General features: G+C 33.8%; 1 protein-coding gene across 1 annotated transcript in view; it reads right to left on the reverse strand.

The window, feature by feature from the left end:
- LOC123313030 (hemicentin-2) overlaps positions 1-23,968 on the reverse strand; it is a 108,267-nt gene extending 84,299 nt beyond the window's left edge. Inside the window, exon 1 of the mRNA XM_044897693.1 lies at positions 23,551-23,968. Coding sequence (XP_044753628.1) covers positions 23,551-23,668 — 118 coding nt within the window. The 5' untranslated portion in view covers positions 23,669-23,968. The remainder of the gene's footprint in view (positions 1-23,550) is intronic.
- Positions 23,969-24,915: the final 947 nt, after the last annotated feature.

Below are 24,915 nucleotides of genomic sequence, written 5' to 3' on the forward strand. Positions count from 1 at the left end.
TCAGCCACATCAATTCAGTATCTGCAATAAATCAATGTATAGTGCATTCGAGAATTATTGACATCTTAGTAGGCCTTGAAAGTCCACATGCAACCTTATAGCATCAGATAGAAAAAACACCCTCAGACAAAAATTGGGGATTCCAAAAGTTGAGACAACGGTTCAAAGGGTTGATTGCTTTGTTTGAGATACCCTGTATAAAGGTTTAACACGAACATAACGAATTTGAGGATCGAATGACCTAATTTCGTTGGGGATTGTGTAATCTATAAGAGGGAAGATGCATCATATTGTTTCTGAAATTTATCATTATATACCTACTCTGTTTTTCGTTTCTCAATGAATTGAAAGCTTTTAGCAATTCAACTTTTTGGTGAAAAATAGTGTTGCGGCTCTGAGTAAAATCATCATTTTTCTTTTATCGTCTGAAAGAATGTTTCAATAATTATTGTCAAAATAAATGTAATTTATTTTTGGGATTCTTTAGGAACATTTTTCAGCTTAATATGAAATGTGGACCAAAATAGGTCGTCTATTGTATGGTATTCGATGTCAAGACAATATCGTCAACAATATCGGACGAATAAAAGTGGAATTTTATCAACTCATTAAAAGAATACTTGTTTAAGTGGTTCTTTTCATTAGTTCAATTAACCTGTGATGTCCACAAATACGGGGGGAATGACAAAACAGCTTCAGAATTTCCCTTATCCTCTATAGGGTAGATAACTAATTATGTACTTCCGAGTGGACATATAATTTTTAACACGAGGAGCCATTTCTCAATCAATTTGCTCCTTAGTCATGAGATCTCAAAAAGATAATCAAATATTTCTCTACTTTCGAGTCTAATAAAATCCAATGGGCAACCAATCGTAATAATAAACAAATGAACATCCAAAAATGTAATTATCTGATCAAAATTAATATACCAACAGTTTCCAATAATTAATTTGCATGTCCGAACATAGTTTCGAAGCAGAAAATATTTTCTGCATCTTATGAATTTCATAATTAACAAGAAACGGAGGTCCGAGTTCATCTCTCCCAGGCTTTCGAAGTTTAGTGCTGCGAATCAGAAATTTATGGATAATTCGTTATCGTTCAAAAATTGGAATAACTCTACTTTGCAAACTAGCTGCCTGAAGTTAGAAAACTTAAATTAACCCTGAATCACACTTAAGAGTTCGAAGAATAAAACAAAATGGAAGAATGAAAGACATGTACCTATTATTTGAAACAGTAAAATAGTTTAAACGAAAACATAAGATTTCTCATGAATTTTAAATGTCGTATATCTTCCATATCTTCGGTATTTCCTATTTTGTAGAAATACTATCTAACATATGAATTTTTATTTTAAAATGAGCAACTTTTCATGTTTAATTGAGAACATTGTCATGCACCCTCGAATAGGGTAGGATGGTATTTATGGGTTTTTTTTTATCAACCTTTTTTTTATTATATGGATGAAATGTGAATTTTGTGCGTTACATCTTGCTCACTATGTACAGGGTGGGCAAATTTCGATGTTTTAGCACTACCAGAGGAGATACACAAAATCTGATACCCCATTCTCGTCCTCTTTTTCTGAGAAACTAACAATAGTAGTAGTCATTTTTGGCCACTTTCTTTTGTTTTCGAGTTATAAGCAACAATTGGAAAAATGGCGATATCGAAATAAATTTATATCTCCGCTAATACTGATGATGGAGCTCTGAAATTGAAACATTATACAGGCACTTTTTTACGTAGAATCCAGTGGCGTGCTCGCCTTTTTAGCAGGATTTTTAATTACGAAGCTATGACCCAAAGTTATGTTTTTTTAAATGGGAACATTAGATTTCTGTGCAATTTTTTGAATGCTTAATTTTTACTGATTTCAAAAATATATAACATCATATGGTTTGTAACAATATAAATAATAGAAAATGGTCAAAAACACTTTTTTCCAGTATTTCTATGGTTTCAACTTTTGACGAGCACATAAAAATAGAATTTCCTATATCAAAAGCAGTCTTCTTCCGGCAATGGCATTCTTTCTATGCTTTTTACCAATTTTCACAAAATTTGAATCAAGATATTTTTCATAATAATGAAAGGACTTATAGAAGGAGGCACTGGTAATCATACGATGCTATATTTTTCCATGCTCATCAAAAGTTGAAACCATAGAAATATTGAGAAAAAAGGTTTTTGACCATTTTCTATTATTTATATTGATACAAACCATATGATGTTATATATTTTTGAAATCAGTAAAATTTAAGCTTTCAAAAAATTGCACAGAAAACTAGTGTTCCCATTTAAAAAAACATAACTGTGGGATTCTACGTAAAAAGTGCCTGTATAATGTTTCAATTTCAGAGCTCTATCGTCAGTATTAGCGGAGATATAAATTTATTTCCATATCGCCATTTTTCCAATTTTTGCTTATAACTCGAAAACAAAAGAAAGTGGCCAAAAATGACTACTACTATTGTTAGTTTCTCAGAACGAGAATGGGGTATCAGATTTTGTTTATCTCCTCTGGTTTGAAAACTGTAGTGCTAAAACATCGAAATTTGCCCACCCTGTACAGCGTGAGTAAAATGTTCCATCTATAAGTATACCCTCAGGTATAACTATAGATGAAACGTTGGATGAGCAGAACTATACGGTTACGGACTAGAATTATTTTTTTTTTAGTCACGAATCATGAATTTGTTAGTTTTGAAAAACACAAATAGAAAACATTCCGCGTACGCTGCTTGACTCTTGTTAGTATTCCGTGCGTCAAACCGAAGGAAACAATTACATATTCTTTACATCTCCCCTCCAAGTTGGGACAAGCGTGTGACTATAATCAAATCCGAACTTCTTCAAAGTTCTACGTGCACTGTTCACCGGAACGAACAACGGATATAAAGGTTACAGCTCATCATCCTTCGCGTTCATCGTGCAACATCTTCGGAAAGGTTCTAGGCGACGATAACTGTTGAGTTGAAATATTAATCGGATACTATTTCGTCGAAAACGCGAAATATGAAGAATGAAGTCTTGTCACATATAGGTACGCTGGCCACATACCTCGCCACATACGAACGTTTTTAGACGACAAAGCCAGCTTAAATATGTCGTTTAGCAAATAAGGTAGTACATAGTAGTCCATTGACTATGTTATAATCAGCTTGGTTAATGTGTTGGATCAATTAGAAATGCATTTGAAAAAACTATTGTTGCGCAAGTGCTCAGAGATGTTCTCAATATGAGGGAATAACAAAATTTTTGTCTCCCCCATGCTCCTTCTTCATAATTAGGTCAACCTTGTTGTAAGTCTCCGAATAATTCAAAAATAAAGAAATTCAGATCTAGAAATATAACTCTGAGACCGACTCATATTTTTTATCCCAAGATTTTAGATTTGAATGACAAGTTATGTAAAAATCTAATAAACGTAGGTACATTGTTTTTAAATGGCAACCATCATTTTAGAAAAACAGGATTGATAGGAATATAAACATCAAAGCGAATGGAAAGAATTCCAAATTCCTGAAATTATTCGCATTTCCTTAGAGCTTAATGTCGTTGAAATTATTATTTCAATTAATTACAATATATTAGAACAAGGCAGACATGTTACAAGAGAACTCACAATGAAAACACATCTAGTCAAACTATACGTTTATGTTTTTTCCTTAAATATTGACAACCTACTTTCTACAAGTGCTTTCCTGATATATGACCAGAACAAACAGTTATTAATGTGTTAAAAAAAACAATAATCGATTGTTCGATCGCTGAAAGTAAGAGTAATTTTCTTATAAATCTAACAAGAAGGGCCATTCACATTCACAATTCATGGATCTGGAAAATTGGGAATGTAAAAGCGCTCAAGAATCAAAGACATAATAAATCACGATAACGTAAACATAAAGTCTGGAAAGGCATGTCTTATTTTACGATAAAAAGAACCAATGAATGGGCCTTGAAATATAGTCCACTTATGAAATAAACACGATGACAAACGCAAGGGATCGTTATAATGAAATATTGTTTTGAAGTTAATATTGCCGTTTCTTCTCAAGGTGATAAATCTCATATTAATGGTTTTCCATTTTTTTTCTTCATATATTACATCTCCAAAAGTTCATCGTATATCTCGAGAAATATGATCCAATCAGCAAAGCTGGATAAAACCAATAATTTGAAGGACGACAAGAACAGTCGATTCTGATTAGTTTTCAAAACATTGCATCATAAAAATTCACTAAATTTCAAGAAAAGTTTATAAAGGTTTCTATAAAAATATAAAAAAAGCCTTTTTTTATTATCAGAGATTTTATCAGCCAGGTATCCACCAACGAATTATTGGAAAATATGAAGAATATACTAGGAGATAATCAAATAAAAAGTTGTCCTTACTATAACCATTCAATATTATATTTCTTTGACTGCTCACAATAAAACCCACTGAGATTCCTTCCGAAGAGGCGATAGGATAAGAGAAACAAAATATTCGACTCATAAAGAGAGAACTAACGAACAATAAAAATAATCCATAGAAGTCGTTACACCATTGTTATATAACTCATACAGAACCTCAAGGCTGAAAATGCGAGAGGCCATTCAAATTCATTGCCATATCTATTCGAAGAATAAATATTCTAACAATACAGCTCAGTGAATTTTATAAAAATGCCTGTAAGCACGCAGAACATACACGGAATTTACAAAATTATTAGACGAGCTTCGAGCGTAATATAGATACAAACCACTAAATTCCCCTTTTTTATTTTCACCTCACGTGATCCCAGGTAATGAAAACTCGCCGAAGACATGTGCTTATCATGCAAGATTTATCTTGCTAGTAACCTGTTGAATACCGAGATGAGCCTTCCCCCTTTCTTCTCAAGGACTTTATAGACCTGACAGGAATTTTGGTGAATGCACGTCGATCACAAGGGACGCGCAGACAAGATAACTTTGAATTAATTTTAGATAGTTCATCAGCCTCATTCATTATTCTATTTGAATTGATTGAAGTGTAATCGTTCTTTCTATTGATTGAGAATAATAATCGGGAATGATAATTAACAATACGATGAAGAAAGACAATTGAGGGATGAATCGCGATTCTATCCAATCCGAAAGACCAAAAGTTGGTTTTCAATAATAGGACAGTCTGTCCCTGTGCAACGGTGCAGCATAAAATTTTGTATCGTGAAAAAAATGTTTGCGGAATTGATATGTATAGATTGAATTTGTATGGATAAGTATAATCGAAGAAATGTACCGAGTTCTTGTATTTGCATTAAGGGGAAGTAATACCTCAAAAATCTCCATTCAAAATCGGCATTCTCTAGTTCCTAATTTAATCTTTCTATTTCTTACGTGAAGCTTTGATTTTTTTTTTTTTTTGAAGTTGAAGGACGTCTTGATGTCATCCCATCCCTTTTTTTTCCACTTTAGTTTTTTTTATGAGAAAAAAACTGTTTTCACAATCATTTTTCGACGGTTTTTCGACATATTTCGATAAAAATAACGGGGTGACATCGACGATTCAATTGTTTATATATTGCAAGGATTTTCATAGCGATATATGCCAAAATTACGGTGTAGGTCACCGGACAACCATGAATTAGTCATGAAATCTAAATTTCGATGGAGTAGTAAGATACTTGAAAACAAGCTGAAATTCTCGACAGTCAGATAGACCTAGTCGCCATTTTGATCATACGAAACTAGCGGTGTCAATGGGTATAGTACCTATTGTTGGAGAGTTTGGGTGGTTTTATTGTCTGTCCATCAGACAATCTGGCACAAATACGTGAGTACTCAACATAAATTATATTGTACCATATATAAAAATAAAACCCAAAAAATCTTTAATATTTATTATATGGATTGAAGTTTTAGATAAGTTAATTATGAGTTTCATTCATGAATTTTGCAAATGCACCGCGGAAACTATTCAAAATCATTCTTCAAATATGAGGTTTTAAAATTTAAATCCCTTTGTTTCTAGTTTACGATTTGGCAACAGCGCCTACTAGAAAATAAAAAGAACAATGTCTTGTTTATAAAATAACAGCTGTTGATTTACAGCCATCATAAAGCGCGTACTCACTGGCGAGCCTCAACAGCAACCGGCCATAAAAATACAAAAAAATTTTACGACCTTCCTCGTTCGTCGCAGACTTCATAGACAGCCATCTTTGTCTATCTCATCAGGATAATGTATTTGTTGTCCTTTATTATCAAGGCATATTTCAGTCTATGCTGCCAGCTTGTGCAATAGAAACGAAACGCTTCAAATTTTAAATACCCATTTTTATTTTTCATTTTTGAGTACTTAAAATAATTTTTCTAGGGAAACGGTTGAAATGGTTAATTTCAAAATGTAACGTTTCGAAGATATTTCATGAAACATACATCATTTTCGTCAGAAGGAGTATTCCCTATTCCATCATGTGGATATTCAAAAGTTGACTCACCCGTTTATTCATTGAAATTTGTTTTGAACTTGATAACAATTGAATGTTTTCAACCCGGTGTTTCTTTTAATCTTTTTCCATGAGAAAAGTTCAGAGAAAATCATTTTCTGACTGAAAATTCATATAGAAGCTCAGGAATTAGAAATTGTTTCATGAAAGCCTTCCAATTATCACCATAACTGGTATTCCTTTCATCACCAAATCATTTGGTTAGTCCGAAAACCCAGAGGAAAACCCTTCTTTGGAGAACATACTGACAACTCTTATATAATGAACATCCAAATTGTGAAAAATGCATGATGAATGTTAGTTACCTACTACCTACCTATTCAAGTCCCATAACTCATGGTTGAAATGCTTACCGAATTAGATCCGTATGAACCTTTCGTGAGCTGAACAGGAGAAACTAATTTGTAGTCCGACGAGCCTGAATGAATTATCAAGATATTAAAATTTGAATATCGTCAAGACTGGAAGCAACCACCGGATTTATCAACGTCGTTCATACATATGTACATATACGCTCTAGTTACAACCATCTGCTTACACAAAACAATAAACCTCCAAACTTCAGACAAATCCTCCCTAAATTCGACTGAAACAATACACAACTGTTTGCATACGTAGGTATTACGTAATAGTTCAAAGCGAACATGGTAGCCAGAATGGATTTTACACGATCCTCAACAAGTCCACAGGATATGAAATCAGGATAGATATGACGTCGATTGTTGTTTGGTTTCAATGTCGATGCCTGGATAAAAACTGTCCAAACGTTGCTGGAACCTTCATTAGTCGTGTACCCGCCGCCCAGTTTGAACAAATGAAACATGTTTGAACGCTGAAAAAGGAGGCTTCAGCATTTTTACTCTACTGATAAACGGCAATAGCAACTCTTGAGCAAATGGAAGCTGTAGGTCTGAGCAAACGCAAATTGTTGCAATCTGGTAACTAGATGCAGCTAGATACATTTTGTACAGGTTGTCCGAGTTCAAGTGTTCCTATACCTTATTGTGAAAACTAGAGGAACTAGAAGAAAGAGTTCATTGCAAAACTGTCTGTAATCGATTGAAATTTTATTTTCTATAACCCACCTTAATACAGAGTGCTCCGTTTTTTCCCTATTGGTATCAACTTTCTTATTTTAAATGGAACACCCTGTATATTATTGCATTTTTTAATTCCTTGTCAAATTTTAAGGTAACTTTGGTATGACAACCATGGTCCTATATAGCACCGATTCTGAAATATTCGACTTTTTCCTAAAATTTTAACAGCTGTAGATGCTCACTAAAGAAGCTGACACTAGTTTTCTAATGAACGTATTAAAACCACCGAAAAATAAAGATGCTGATCGCAGAAACTTTTCAATCGAGTATATTTTTTTATTATATTTATTTCTTACATTTCGTACATTTCATTATTTACTATTTGATGCATAACTAATTGTAATATACTCAATAACATAATATTCTATGTATTCTCAATAACATAATATTCTATGATTGGTCTGTGTGCGCATGACCTGACAGGTCCAGTGACTGGAGACCGCCAGCCACACACGACATTGTAAAAGTTACCGTTGGAGTCGATTAATAAAGTCAGTTGAAAAAGCCTTACAATTCTTTTGAATACCATACTATGCAACATGGCGCAGTCGGTGAAAAACTGAAAAATATTAATAACAAATTGGTTATAATTGACAATTACGTGAAAGTAGTGAATAAGAACTATTTATGCCAGAGGATCGCAAAGAAAAATGTGAAATTAAGACTTCTGTAACCCGGAAGAACAGTGAGATCGGCATGGCGCAGTACATAAAACCAGTGGAGGCTCTGGTATTGAGTGGGAATCTCAATGCAAATTGGAAGAAATTTAGACTAAACTATGAAATATTCTCAACGGCAGCGAATTTGGATGTAAAAGAAGATAAAATTAAGAAGGCGACGTTCTTGAACGCAATTGGATCAGATGCTTTGGAATTATATTTGACCTTCAATCTCCCTGATGAAACTACGTATTTGGAAATAATTCAAGCTTTCGATAAATATTGTTCGCCGAAACAAAATGTTGTATTTGAAAGATATAAATTCTATACCAGAAATCAAGCACATGGCGAGCCCTTCGATAACTATCTCATGGACCTCAAGAAGTTGGCTAAATCATGCGAATTTGGAAATCAAGAGGCGTCGATGGTCAGGGACAGGATCGTTCTAGGCGTATGGGACAAAAATCTACAAGAAAAACTTCTTCAGATTGGGAACATGGAGTTGGACAAAGCTTCAGACCTATGCAGATCGTGGGAAGTGACGCAGGAACAAACGAAAAAATTACAAGTTGGAACGAATGTGACTGATGTTCATTTTGTGAAAAAAGATAAGTACAAATCATCAACAAACCATTTTTCGAAAAACCATAATTCAAATGCTTCTAATTCTAGAAACAAATGCTCACGATGTTTATCTCACCATAAAATTAAAGCATGTCCAGCATATAACAAAAAATGTAATAATTGTCACAAATTGAATCATTTTGCTAAAGCATGTAAATTTCGAAAAGTCAGAGCTATTATTGAAAATGATAATGATATAAATTCTGAACCTGATAATAATTGTGATGAATCTAGCTCATTCTATGTGAATACTATTTCTAATATTAGTTTTATATCTAGGAAAAGCTGGACAGAGAGAATTAGAGTTGGTGGTATTCTTGTCGACTTCAAGTTAGATAGTGGTTCAGACAGCAATATTTTACCGTTGAATATTTATAAAAAAATGGATGAGTCTTGTAAGAAGTTAAAACCTACCTCAATAATATTAGAAGCTTATGGAGGTCAGAGAATCAAACCTCTAGGAATAATTGATTTAGTCTGCGAACATAAGGGTGAGAGAGGTGTATTTCCGTTCTTGATTTTAAGTGAAAATTATATTCCAATACTTGGTAATGAAACCTGTGTTACAATGAATTTGATTAAGAAAGTAGAAAGTATTGAAAATAATGTTAGTGGTATTAGCCGAGAAGTTTTTCTAGAGAAACATAGTAGTTCGTTCAGAGGTATCGGAAAATACAGAGTTCCATATAAGATGAAATTAAAAAATGATTATAAAGCTGTTATGAATCCTCCACGAAGAATTCCTTTGAAATTAAGAAAACAATTTTCAGAAACTTTGGAAGAATTAGAAAAATTAGATATTATTGAAAAAGTGAATCAGCCTGTTGAATGGTTGAATAATATAGTTATTATTGAAAAGAAACAAGGCAATTTGAGAATTTGTCTGAGTCCCTTGGAATTAAATAAATATTTGATTAGAGAGCCTTTTGTAATGCCTACTTTAGAAGATATTTCGGAAAAATTATGTGGAATGAAGTATTTTTCGGTATTGGATTTCAGTTCGGGATTTTGGAATGTTGAGCTAGATGACTCAAGTAAATTATTGACTTGCTTTGCAACCCCTTCAGGGCAAATATATTGTTTTAAAAGATTAGCATATGGCCTATCTGTTGCACCCGAAGTTTTTATGCGATACACTTATCAAAATTTTGGAGATTTACCGGGAGTTTTTATATATGTAGACGATCTGTTGGTTATGGGTGAAACACTTGAGGAACATGATGAAAATTTACGGAAGGTATTAGAGCGTGCTAATGAAGTCAATGTAAAATTCAATCCATCAAAATTTCAGTATAGGTTAAAAGAAGTTAAATATTTGGGTCATATTTTTTCAGAAAAAGGAAGAGCAATAGATACGGACAGATTAAAAGCCTTGGAAAAATTGGAAATTCCTAGTAGTAAAAAGGAACTGATGAAGGTTCTTGGTTTTATCAATTACATGAGAAGCTACATTATTAATTTGTCCGAATTGACAGCTCCTCTACGTCAGTTGATTAAAAAGGATGTAATATTTATGTGGACAGATGAGCACACTAAAACATTTGAAAAAATTAAAAAAAGTATTTTGGAGGCCCCAATCTTACAAACATTTGATGAATCAAAAGAAATCGTCATCGAAAGCGACAGTAGTCAAAACGGATTGGGATGTTGTTTGATACAAGAAAATAAACCAGTAGCATTTGCTTCTAGAAGTCTCTCAGACACAGAAAAACAGTATTCAATGATAGAAAAGGAATTATTAGGCTTGGTTTTCGCTTGCAATAAATTTCATAATTACATTTATTCTAGAGATATCAAAATTAAAACTGATCACAAGCCACTTTTATCTATAATGTCAAAAGAAATTCATAAGATACCCTCTGCAAAGTTACAGAGAATGAGATTAAAATTACTAAATTATAATATAAAATTGGAATATGTTCCGGGAAAATATATGTATCTATCTGATTATTTATCTAGACATTTTCTTGAAAACAAGGGTGATGAAGAAAAAAACTTTGAGTGAAGTTATTCATACTATTAATGTCAGTGATGAGAGAATTAAAGAGTTCCAAAAAGAAACTAGAGAAGATGCAGTATTGAAACATTTAATCGATGCTTGTAAGAATGGTTGGCCTTCACATAAAACAAAAGTCAAGGATGAAATCAAATTTTATTATCAATTTCGAAATGATATCACATTGGATGATGGTATTTTGTATATGAATGATCGTATCATAGTTCCAAGCAATTTAAGAACACAGATGTTAGAACTTCTACATGAATCTCATTTGGGCATACAGAAATCCAAATTCAGGGCTAAACAATTATTGTATTGGCCAAATATGGACTTACATATTGAGAATTATGTTAGTAAATGTGAGATCTGTCAACTCAATCAATCTAGACTTTGTAAAGAACCGATGATCAAAACTGATTTGCCAAATATTCCTTTTAATGAGGTTTCATGTGACATTTTGGAATACAATGCAAAAAATTATTTAGTTTTAATAGATATTTATTCTAAATGGATTGAATTGATTACTCTGAAAAATAAGTCATCTAAAGAAATTATTAATGCATGGTTGCAGATATTCTCAAGATTTGGCATACCTAAAATAGTAATAAGTGATAATGTACCATTCGGTTCATATGAATGTAGAAAGTTTGCATCTGAGTTCAATTTTGCAATTGTTACTTCGAGCCCTCATTATCCAAGAGGACATGGACTAGCTGAAAAAGCGGTGCATATTTGTAAAAATATTCTTAAGAAGTCTCGGGATCATATTGATATTTATATAGGTCTTCTAGAATATCGAAACGCACCTGTAAAAGATTTGAAATTTTCTCCATCACAACTATTGCAAAGTCGAATTTCTCGAACCAAATTGCCCATTGCTGAAAAATTGTTGAAACCTAAATTGAACGCTCAAGTAGAAAAACAATTTCAAAAGAAAGTTAGTAACTATACAAAATTTTATAATCGTAGCAGTAGAATAAAACCTGATTTAGAAGAAGGAAATCGCATTATCTTTCGTAAAGATAATAGTTGGATAAAAGGTTTCATTGTCAAGATGGGGAGTACACCTCGCTCATTCATTATTAGGGCAGATAATGGTAAAATCTATAGACGCAACAGTTCACAGATAAAACTGTATAAAGAAACATATCTTGAAGTTGATGAGGATATCACCCCTAAAAATACTGATAGTCATTATGAGGTTATTCACGCACAGGAAAATGTGAAGAATGAATCAATTGTAAATGATAGTATGTTCGATTATTCCCATAGATTGAGATGTGGTAAAGAATACAAAAGCACGAATCAATTGAAAATGGTATGTTCAATTGATTCAAATAAACTGAAAAGTGATGATAGAGACAGTGATAGAAATAGACAAATGAATCAATTGAAAATGGTATGTTCAATTGATTCAAATAAACTGAAATGTGTGAAGAAGTGAAAGAGAAAATGAGAATGAGAAAATTTTAGATTAAGATTTAGGTTAAGATTTAAATTAGGTTAGGGCATAGGTAAAAAAAAAAAATAAAAAATAAAAAATAAAAAAAAAAAATGAATAGATTCTGTTATGTATCATTGCTAGTAGCTTGTAGCATCATGTATTTTTAAGAGGAAGGAGATGATGCATAACTAATTGTAATATACTCAATAACATAATATTCTATGTATTCTCAATAACATAATATTCTATGATTGGTCTGTGTGCGCATGACCTGACAGGTCCAGTGACTGGAGACCGCCAGCCACACACGACATTGTAAAAGTTACCGTTGGAGTCGATTAATAAAGTCAGTTGAAAAAGCCTTACAAATCTTTTGAATACCATACTATGCAACACTATTTTCTTGTTGTTATTGGTTAAGAAAGAACCTCTACGTTCGCAACGGTTTGCAATACTGAATAAGTTTATGACTTCACACACAGGATTTCTAAACCCATTGTGAAACCCGAGAAATTATCAAGATTATGAAGTTGAATCAGATTGTTCCGTTTATATTTCATTTGCGATATTATCGTCATTATTTGTGTTCTGAAATTGAATTATTGTTATTATTATTAGAATTATTAAATCATCTCTAGTTAAAACCATCTTAACCGTGAAATTTATTGTCTGAAAAAGTGGCCTACGTCAAAAAAGCACACAGACAGATTAGGTTAGGTTAGGTTAGGTTTAGACATTTCGAAATCAGAATTTAGCTTCAGATACAGAATGATAATATATAAGAATTGAAAAAGCAGGATGGCATCGTGGTTCACCACTTTTGAACCACCTTATAAAATAATTTTAGTTTATGCGTTTATAGTAGAGTCGTTTCCGCAGAAGTTTGAATCATTCTCCTATATATAGAAGAATGAACATACCCTTTCAACATAATTCGGAGCGTACACATTAGTTCCTGCCAACTGAAGTGTTAAATATAATTATGAAACTCGCAATCATTCCGGTAATCAGTTAAAACATCTGATGAATCTCTAATAAGGATGAAACCGAGGATAAAACATTTCCTGAATAACGGAATGAATTTTATGCGAAAGTTTTGTCGCATGACGTGTCAGAAAATAGTGGCTCTCAATTAATTATAAGCGTTATTGCATATTACTCAGTAATAAGTTCGAAATTAACATCGTAAAAGAATTTCAGTTTCGACGAAAAGATCTTGCCGAGAATTGTGCGGATACAATCGTTTCACAGTAAATTTCTCAATTCAAGTAACATTGCACAACTGCACTTTCGGCGAAATATTCGATTATCGTTCTTGTAAGGTTATTCAAGTAAGTTATATTATTATTAGTTTATTACTCACGTCATTGCAGATATTCAGGTATGCAGAAATTCAACCCGCGTGAAGTTGGCCACATCCACGCATACACTGCACGAACAAAGTGGTTCGATATATTTTCAGCTTTAGCTTGGGAATTATGCGAAAAATATTGTTCAATTCGTCTAATTTAATAATAAAAAATCGCACTCTACGAAATAACCCTTCTCTTTTTTTCTGAGAGGCCGTCAAAGGGGCAGGAGGGAGTAGTTGTCGGGGTAGTTTATGAGAAATAATTCGATAACTTTTCTAAATGAACGAGTACCGCCTTCTGCTTTTCGAATGTGTTTAAAGAATGGAAAATGATTCATCGACATCCCCCTTATAGTTTGTCAGCCCGTCAGGGGGTCAGCCATGATAAACTATAAGGGGGATGTCGTTCGATTAGTTTTTCCCTCGGTTTTTCCTTCCTCAAACACATCCTAGAAGCAGAATGCGGTACTCGTTCAATTAGAAGAGTTATCGAATTGTTTCTCATAAACAACCCCTTTCCACCTCCCTGACGGGCTGGTAAACTATAAGGGGGATGTCGTTCGATTTTTTCCTTCTTTAAACACATTCTAAAATCAGAAGGTGGTACTCCTTCATTCAAAAAAGTTATCGAATTATTTCTCATAAACTACCCCCTCCCATCCCTCTGACGGCCTGTCATACAAAAAGAGAAGGGCTATTTCGTAGAGTATGATTTTTTATGATTGAATCGCAGGAATTGAACAATATTTTCCGCATAATTTTCATGCTAAACCTGAAAATATATCGAACCAATTTTTTTTCGTGCAGTGTATGTCTATAAGTGGCCAACTTCACGCCTGTAGTAATTACGAAAGAAGTTATTTCTCACTTGTAGTTATCGAAGATCTGTTCGTGACTCACCTGTAAAGAAAAAAATCTGTAAGCAACAAGGAATTCCTCGACATATCTAAGAATAAAGTATTTCCATAAAGGAATAAAACTAATTAATGTCAGTATTCACATCCCTTCACAACATAAAAACTAACTAACTATATCACTAGATATAGGTATGTATAAATACAGATACCTAAGAGTTTCGTAAAGTATTTGGCCGAGCATATTTCAGTGCTTTGCTATATTGGGGAGAAGAGGTACTTGAAAATTGTAAGATCAATCTGTCATCATCATACTGTCTTATGAACTGCTTCACTGTTCAACTCGCTTATTTTCATTTTTCCCTCTATCGAGGGTTAATCTGAAATGATCCTCACTTTCTAGGTAGGGACTCATGTCGAGATAATTCCAAAAAATGAAATTTACTCAGAAGTATGAAGTATATGTCCAGGGACTATTCCAAGTAAATAATGAAAATTATCAACCGTAGTTGAAATATTGTACAATTTGATTTTGTCCATTAATTTGATTTTGTCCATTAATTCTATTCTCTTGAAAATTTGATAGTCAGATAGTCTCAAGTAAATGTATGTACATGTATTTGCAGAAATATGGAACAATATTCAAAATATTGAGAATAAACTGTAAAAAACGACAACGAATTCATAAATAATCATATTTACCTACTTTTATTAAACAGAAACAAAAGCACTCCTTATCCATTGAAACAAAATCAAGAAAAACATAAATCAAATAGAAAGCGCAATTGTTTCCGAGAAGGTTGATGAAATCAAGAGATAGATTAACGCGGTTGAATTGAAATAGATGGCGCAACCTACCCCGAGAGAAGGCATCGAGGCGAGCATAGGACAAGTGGTGGTGTTTATAAATGGCGCAGAAAGCAATCTGGAACACGTTCTTTCCGAATGAATCATGGCAAGTGAGAACGATTTCTCCAAATGCGGATAAATTTTTCCACGTGAAGTTCTAATGTTTGTAGCCATTTGGTCACTTTGCCCATGGAAATATATTCCTTTATTTTGATATTTTGTATACATAAAAATGAATGAATTGGAAGAATTTACAACCATATCTTCTAGTTTATTTAATGGCAACAACAAAGTTAGACAACGCCCTCCTCCTCTGATCTCAGACACATTATATTACCGTGAGGATGAGAAAAATTACGAAAAAATTTTTTTTATCTGGTTCAGAAGAAACATGAATGCAAACCTTAGGTGAATATTAAAAAAATCTTCAGAGATGTTATAGGGAGTGCGGGAAGGGAGTGTCATTGGCCACCTGCCACCTGTCGAGAGCTGAGTCCAGAGCATTGTTCAAAAGGAACAAATCGCCCCAAGTTCAAAAAATTTTTTATCACTACTATAAACATAAAAAAGACTGTGACAAAAAAGATAATGTATTCGACAAAAAAGATAATGTATTCATATCGAGATCCATATGGTAACCTAAACCGAGAAGAGATGAACAGTTCATTCAAAAAATCTAAAGATGGAGATAGCGTTAGAAAAGAGCGAAGAAATCAGCTTTTCATCAAGAATGCGTTGGCACAGCCGTTTTTACCGAGGTTTTTACCTTTCTTTTACGAATTCAATGAAATAAGTATCGGACGTTCAATTTGCTAAAAGGTTGCTGAATAAGTTATTACTGAATCTCCGAGCGATAGCTCTGTTACGGGGGATATAAATCTACATAGTTTATATTTTTGGTTACAGACACATCCGATGGAAACCTTCGGAAAAACTTCGACGAGTGAAGCTCATCAAATATTCAGCACGATAAAATCTGTATTCTATGCCTGCATTTCCGAGTGTATTTCGGCACATTCCTCGACAAAATATTCTCGAAATATGGACTTGGATTCGGAATAAGGAAGAAAGATACGGAAACGAGTGGTAATTGGTAAAATCCTATTTCATACTTATACGGGGTGCTCCTGAATTGGAGGTACAAACGAAGAGGGGAGATTTCTTAAGTAATTTTAAGAAAGAAAAAACCCCATAGACAAGGGATCACAAACGTTTCGTTTTCGAGATACAGGGTGTTGTGTTTAAGTTTAAATTTTTGGATTGGTACCAAAACAAGTTGTGAAAAATTCGTGATAAAGGGCTAAAAGCCCTGTTCAAGGGACTTTTTTCTTAAAATTATCGAAGAGTCTCCTCCTTTCGTTTGAACCTGTTTGTACGTCCAATTTAGGAACATTCTGTATTCAATTCAAGCTCGAATTCAAGTAAAAAAAAAAATCAGTTCAATTATTGGATTTATCAATTGTGTCGGTTTAGAATTTCCACAGAAGATTCAAGGGTGCGTTAAACAAGTCGAAAAAAACAACCCCCATAAACTGTGGGTTGGTTTGCCAGTTCTACCTCGAGTTCTACCTCGAGTTCTACAGACTAGTTTCGTCGAGAGTTTCGTATATTACCAAGTGTAATACGGCTTGAAGCGGCTTGAAGTATAATAATTAAAAGATTATGTGTCCCATGCATGGATAAATAAATAAATGGAAAGGCAATATAACGACGAATAGACGAGCGAATAACTGATTTCTTGACACAATCCACCTGAGATAACAAAGAGTGTGAAATTTGTAGAGTTTTCCACGAATCTTGACTGATAAAACATGAAATTAATAAAAAAGACAGAGTTTCAACGAAATTGGGTACAATGACAATCGAGGGAAAAATTTACAATTTACGTTTACAACACGTTAGGTACACCTAGTTCGAGACCTAGTTCTACTATATCTATACTTACTAGCAAGATATCTTGATGCTCGTCTTGATGCTTTGTTGTTTAGAAGCTCGATTAGAAGATAAGAACTCAGATAAGTAATACAAATACTGTATTTCCGAGTGTATTTCGATTGAGTATTTCGAAAAATATCATTATCAGAACAGGCGGTATCGAGAGCGGTATATTGTCAAAGGAAAACTCAATTTGTGAAAAAAAATTATTTCCGGAGCAATGGGGTATGAAAGTTGAGCAAACAGAAAAAATTGGCATTGACTCGGCCAGTGATAAATTACAACATCGAAATGGTGCACTCCGAGTTTGATGAGGAAGACGAAATTAAATTATTTTTCGACAAGATAAGACATTTGTTTTTTTACAGGAGAACCTATTGTGGCGAAACGAATTTTTATCCCCAGTTTTGTTTTCTTCGAGGTTTTCTTTCATCATTCCAGAGATGTGAAGAGTGAAAATTTGGATCCTTTATCCCATACTTCTTCTTTTCGTATGCATTGCTTAGTTTTTCGGATATGTTCTTTGATGAAAATATCGCATTCCTAGGGAACGAGTTGATTAGAAAGATGACTAATTCCATAATTTAGGCCTAAACTAGAAGATTTCTTCGAGTAGGAAGTTTTCGTGTCGATAAATTGGTCAAAAATCTTAAATAACATCGAAGATAAGATCATTAAATATTTACTTAATGGTTGCGTGTTTCTCGTTTATACTGTAACCGCCAATAAAGCTGAGGTTCACCATTCTGTGTTGGTGTCACGAGAAACAAATATTCATGGATCTCTAACGGTTATTAAACTACTACTTTCATGAATAACCGGCTACCGGTGATTTCAAGGATCGACAGTTATACAGATTCAAATCTGGAAATAATAACATACATTTTCCATGTAAACATTCACGGAAAATCGTAGAGGAATAATTCACAACTGAAATAAACAGCGTAGATAACGACTTGCATTGAATAAGTCATCAACACTTAATTTGGCAGATGAAATAGTGGCACTACAAAGTATGTCAATGTTTTATCGATTTCCCAAAAGGAAATAGAATGAAAACAAAAACTATATAGTCTTACAAGGATACAAGATACAATTCTTTTGTTCAGCAGTTTTTACCTTGGGTAACATGAGAAGGAGCATAAGAGTAGAAACTATTGCGGCAGAATTTCATATATGAAAAAGTTACTGTCGAGTTATTGTTGAGAAATGAACTTCAAGTTCTCATGTTACAATTGCAACAATGACTTAATTAGTGCGATTCATTTTTTCTGTAATGCACACAACAGCTTGGGTTAATTTTCATTCTCGGTGGCGCAAGATCTGAATTACGAGAATTACCGTAATCCGAGCCGGAATCTGTGCAACATATTTTCAAAAATACCTAAGTAAAATTTCCCTCGGAATTTTCACAATCAAACGAGAAAGGATTGGTTGCAGAAAAACTCCATTGTTTCACTAGTAGGTATCAGGAAAAAACTGTCGAAAGAACTATTTATAGACGAAATACGTAAAAGTCGTTTACCATTAATCCTTGAGATTAATAAAGTCCTCGGTCATTGTAATGGGTATGACGGCGAAACCATACATAAACAAATGTGTACCGATCACACCTCCAATGAGAGTTGGAGCGATACATCAGACAATGATTAATTTCCAATAATTTTTTCTTGCATTATGAATTCCGAAAGTGAAATATTCACTGCCGAGAGCTATAATGTTTTCTCAACTGGGAGAATAACCGAAATCGTTTGAGTTGAATATATGGATAAAGACTTTCTCATTTTCGTACAACATGATCCAATTTGTTGGCAGGCTGTTAATTGTGCAAGTGTCTATTATCAAGAGTGCAGAAAGACTAATCCGCTTGTTTATCGGGAAGTCAATAGAGTACGAACCTCCGTACAAACTATGTATATAAATTCACTACAAAATTATAATCTCGTCGATAACCAAAAACTGTTAATTTAATGAGGACCGGTTTCTGATAACTGAAGACCAAGCTGAATACCAGAAACAATGGACAGCGAAGAGTTTCCACGAGGCGAGAACAGAAGTTTAAGAAACGGCTAATCAAATGATGATTATGAGTAACTGATTGATTACAAAAAATTTTGGTAACGAGGTTTGGTAAATAAAGAGAAATACATATAAGGGTTATTTGGATATTTATTGTGAATTTGGTGGGTCAAATAGTATCCAGAATAGTTTTCGTCTCAGTTGCCATAATATTTAGATGAAACTTTACGCAATTATCTCGGCAATTATTTTAAACGAGATTTTTCACCTACGCTTGGGCGTTATACTCCATACAAGAGAATACTAAAGAACATGGATTATTTCGTTATTGAATAACTCATGTTAGAAAATCACTGGGAAAATCATGTTGTTCAGTTTTCAGCTTTATTATACCCCATTCATATTTATTTTAGCAGTCGGTTGGCCATGAAATAATTTTCTCAAGTTTTTGTAACTAGAACGGAGTAAGGTTGGCACTCATGAAATGTCGTTAATGTCATAACGCCGTTGCCACAACTAATATCAATTTTTATTACGAAAATGTCGAAAGTGATTGAAAAAGAGAGAAGACAGGGTTTCAGGAAATGCTATTTAGAATTCAAATACATAGTTATACCCTGATATTCTAAAATCCACAATACGTCAGACGGTAGCGAACATATTCAATATGTAAGAGAATTTATCTCGGAATTTATATAATGCTCGATATAATGTTTCATCTGAATCTGAACGACTTATATTTCAGCTGAATATTTTCACAATCAGAAATATTAAATCGAGTATTAAATGAAGAGGATGACAAATTATTTCCTTCTATTGATAGATCCAAAAAAGTGGTGGCATTTGAGAATTTTATGTTTGAGTGAATTCATGCGAAAAGTTTACTCGAGAGTTTACTACAGGATTTTCGATGAATGTCATCGTCTCGGTCATCGTAGAATAAGTTCCCGAAAATTGATTTTTCTATTTTTCATTTGACTTGTCCTATACATTGTAAATGTCTTAAATAAATACCTATTTATTATTATTTTATCAATGTATCAAGATGAGCTGCCACAAATACGCGCCAGTTGTCCTGTTAATTGTTTATTCATTTGAAATTTTTGTTCGAAGGTGAAGTTCATTTTGACTTGAAACTTCCTTCAATTCCTTTTATTTACATTGATGCAAGATGATTTTTTGTTGAAAAATTTAACATTCTTGTAATTATCTGTTAATTCCTTCGGGAGATACCCATTCCCAACCACTGCATCATATGCATTTCATCTTCGGGTTAATATTTTTGAAATCTAAAACTGATGTAACGTATTCAAACTTTAGCCAAAGAAGATAACGAACATTAACTCTCCTCAAGCTAGTGCATATTATGATATTATTCTGATCTCTTGTATTTTCCATGCAAATAACTGGATTTGGTATGCCTTCAATCAGTTTCTATAAACTTCAATTATGTTCGTCACATATTTTCCGAAGAGATTCGACATTGTGATAAAATACGTAATAACAGAACTTTTACGTAGAACGGGCAACATATCGTTGATTTAAAACCCAAAAATGTTATGAAAAGCTTCATAACCCCACATTTTCGTACTATACAGAGTGAAATGTGTCAAATTTCCATGGCCAACCGAGTGCTAAAATAAAAGTGAATGGAGTACCTATATGTATTTTCATCAAGTGTGTTATGGCTTCATAAATTCAATACAAAGGTAGTAATATACGTTTTTATTACAGAAATGGTTGAACTCTGGCCAACGTGAAGTTGTTATTGTGCAAATATAACTCGAGATATAATATTCAGGATGAATCTCTGACTGGTACAAATATGCGAACAGTAGATTCTTGAGGTCAAAAGAAACACTTTAAGGGATATATTATTATGATAAGTTTGTGAGATAATTCGAGTGAAAACGCAGTATACAAAAATCGAGAATTCGACCCTGTCAGATGCGTCAACCCTCACATCAACCTGAACTAAGATCACTTTGAGAATTGAGAGATTCCATTATGTTTCACTCTCATAAATATGCACCCTCTACGTCAACCTCTAAATGGTCGATCGATTGAATTAAACATCTTGCAGTATTAATCATTTTGCTCCCCCATTGCTGACTATTAGGAACCAGATGGCTGTGAAAATATCCGCCTGAAATCTTTATACTGGTTTATAATTTCCAAAGATGAAAGGCCACGGTGTTCGCTGAATTCTGATTCATTTTTCAGTGATATCCTTATGGAATTTTTATTGCATCACTGTATACAACTAAAATGAGTCTTAGATTCCTATATCGTGTTACGTGTTCTTTCCTATTTAAATCCGTTTGGTAAATTTCGTGATATGGAAAACGACCGCCAATTTAGAGTGTGAAAACCAAGATAGAAAATTTAAAATTTCCGGTAATACATCGAGTATTTTATACATATCGAAACATTTTTGCCAAAATATCGTAAGTGACAAGGTAAGTAATCGAGGCTTACGATCGAGCGAAAATGTATCAATATTTGCACGAGTATTTGCATACATAATTTTGAGCGTTTTCATAACTATGTAATACCTACTTCTTCTTCGATTTCTATAAACCTTCTTTCGAGCCTTCTTTGCTAATGGAGGTAATGTAAGAAAGCAAGAGGGCCACAAGGTGCCTCCAAGGTTGAAAACCTACCGAGGAATTTAAATTTATTGACAAAAAGTACGTACATTTTTGAAAATAAATGGGTTTGTAGGATATGAAGAAGAAAGCAGTTTTCAAGTTCATACCGAGTCATAGCTACATTTCCTAAAATACTGCATTCGAATTTTACTCGGAATTTTATATTGAAGATACCGAATAAACCTGTCCTGTCGTATCGGAATGAAATGGCTACGAAACGCGTGCGTGCAAATTCGAATGACCTAAAGGCGCATGCCTATATTGCTTGGCAGAAAAGAGCGCACGTGCATGCACAGTGAGATTGACGGAATTTAAAATAGCTTCAAATTACCATGCGTGGAAAGGAATTCATTAGATATGAAATACGAGCAAGAGATGCCTTTGTATTACCAGATAATGTATGTGAGCCCTTGATGTAATCGGTGTCTTTATATGGAGAGTTTTTTTTAGCATACAAACCTCAACTTATCTGAATTGGCCCTGACTTTTTTCATAAACGCAATTTTTTATTCGTGTTTCTTTGATTCGGGGCGAGATGCGGGTTGGATTCGATATATTCTGGAATTCATAAAACCAAATTCAAATAATCCAGGCAAATCTTAGTTTCTAAAAAAAGAAAGCGCATTAGTGGCGCCAACTCGGGCGCCAAGTACACGCGGTACAGTTTTCGTATGCGATAAGTTTTGTTTTGATGGTATTTTCTGATAAATGTTAAAAAGTTATGGACTCTCTTTTAATTATCAATCACAAAAATAGATCTGCTGCAGCATAAAAGTTATTGAGAAATCTCCGATGGATCTGTCACTCGATCTGTAAGTTTCTGTCCATTTGATTCAAATACTAGTGTCTATACCGAGATCTATTCACTATTATTGTCTGAAGTACAAAATGAAGGTAATTTGAGAATAGAGGGGAGCTATACCTTTACCTACACAACAAGGATTTCTAACCGGAAAGTATTCCGGGTTGAGGGCGTCCGGAAATTATTCCCCCAACATTTTCAATAAATACGGAAATCGGGGGTGAATCTTCGACCACATCAATCCTCCGTTAAATGCCGTATGAAATTATTCAACCAATATCCGACAGCCGGACAGAAGAGGAGTAAGTGGAAACCCGGAAGAAAAACGCTGTAAATTTCCCCAAACGGTTCATTTTTTCCGAGTCGATTGCCGGTTTTCAACCCCTATCAATAACCTTCTTCGATATCAATTTTATATCGTGACAGTTCGAATTAAGCGTGGAAAGAATCCCAAGGATATCAACTGAAAAGGCGCCAGAATGAAAAATAACCCTGATATTATATTCGAAGGTTTCAACCCATTCATATCTTTCCGATTCGAACGAAATATTGGGAAAAATTCATTTATTCGTCTTATTGTCAAATTGAGAGGTTTTCCCAATATCTGAAAAATATTTGAGAATCGAAATCAGTGCGAGATTGAGTGGGAAACCTCAATTCAATTTGTTTTTTCGAATGATGAAGACCTACGAAAACTAGCCAGGCGTACTATGCGCAAGATCAAATTGAATTTGAAACTTCATATCACACCGTTGTTGATATCCGAAAATTAACATACCATCTGATGTTGACGTATATCCAAAAGTGAAAAACTGCACACACAACAAAAACAAAACTGCATTCAGCGTAATCCTTTTGGACGTGCACCCGTTTACACTCGTTCCAAACATTTTCATGATTGCACACCCGCAAAATCCAGTAAACCAAGGTGTTCAATCACTAATCGCTATATCAACAGTTGAGCATGGAAAGTTCACCAGACACTCAAGAAAACACATCTCACATCAACGTTAAACACTCCAAGCGATAATCCAGGCAAGAAAACGCACGGAAAATCCAAGCTGAATGCACAGACGTATCTTCCGGTTTCTATCGCAACATCCCTTATTCGTGAGGGTGGTTGTGTTAGTCCGTTAGTTGTTGGAGGGGCTACGACACGGCTGCCTTCAAACAAACCGAACCTTGAATGCATGAGTGGCGCGGCTTAGCGACCTGGCGCGCAGCTGGCTCCAGGTGGTGGGGTAAGTGGTAACGTGGTAGAGGGGACTTAAAGCCGCGAAACAACTTTTCTCCGTCTTGATCCAGGTAGAAATTATCTGATTCTTATATTTAAAGAGCCAGACCATTTGCTAGGTCAACTGCCATCTTGTTTTGCCGAGCATATTATGATTTTTCTTAGCACAAGCACTGGTAGAATTATGAATCCATATGATCAGCTTTCATACTTAAATAGGTACCGTAAACCGGGGTCAGATTGATCAATTTCAACACTATTTTTGTCACAATTCAAACAGTTTTTTAAGGATTTAGAAATGATGAATATAGAAAACTGTTTGAATTATGACAAAAATAGTGATGGTCCTGAAAGTGCAACATTGAAACAAGTTAGTGTAAGTAAATTTGTCAAGAAAAATCTATTTACCTCCTGAAAAAAGACTGATCGTCTGGGTATGGGGTGAGATTTATCACATCAATTTTATAGCATTAAAGTAATTCTTTCAATAGAAAATGATCATTTCTACTCCGAGTGACAGTATTTTTTCCGTTATTCAAAAATGAGGGAGATTGAACTCGTAGGATTAGATCGATTCTTATTGAATAATCGTTTATTTATTAAAAAGAAAATAATTTGAATAATTACTACTATTATTTTGAACAAACTTTTTTCCGTTCTTCTCATTCTGATTGATCTTTATAGAACTTTATCATTAAAGTTATTTATATATTATGAATTGATTTTCCGAACGTAAGTTTCCTTATACAGGCTTTGATTTGATAGTGAGGCTTTTTTTAAAATCAGAAGGTAGAACTGGTCAAATTAAAGCGTTTCACTGAAAATCACCTATACAAAACTTTCAAAATGACAAAGTTGAAAAAAAAAATTGAAAATTATTTCCTACTAAAATATATCCTAATACGACCC

Source organism: Coccinella septempunctata, chromosome 5 (assembly GCF_907165205.1).
Source record: "Coccinella septempunctata chromosome 5, icCocSept1.1, whole genome shotgun sequence".
Taxonomy (NCBI): domain Eukaryota; kingdom Metazoa; phylum Arthropoda; class Insecta; order Coleoptera; family Coccinellidae; genus Coccinella; species Coccinella septempunctata.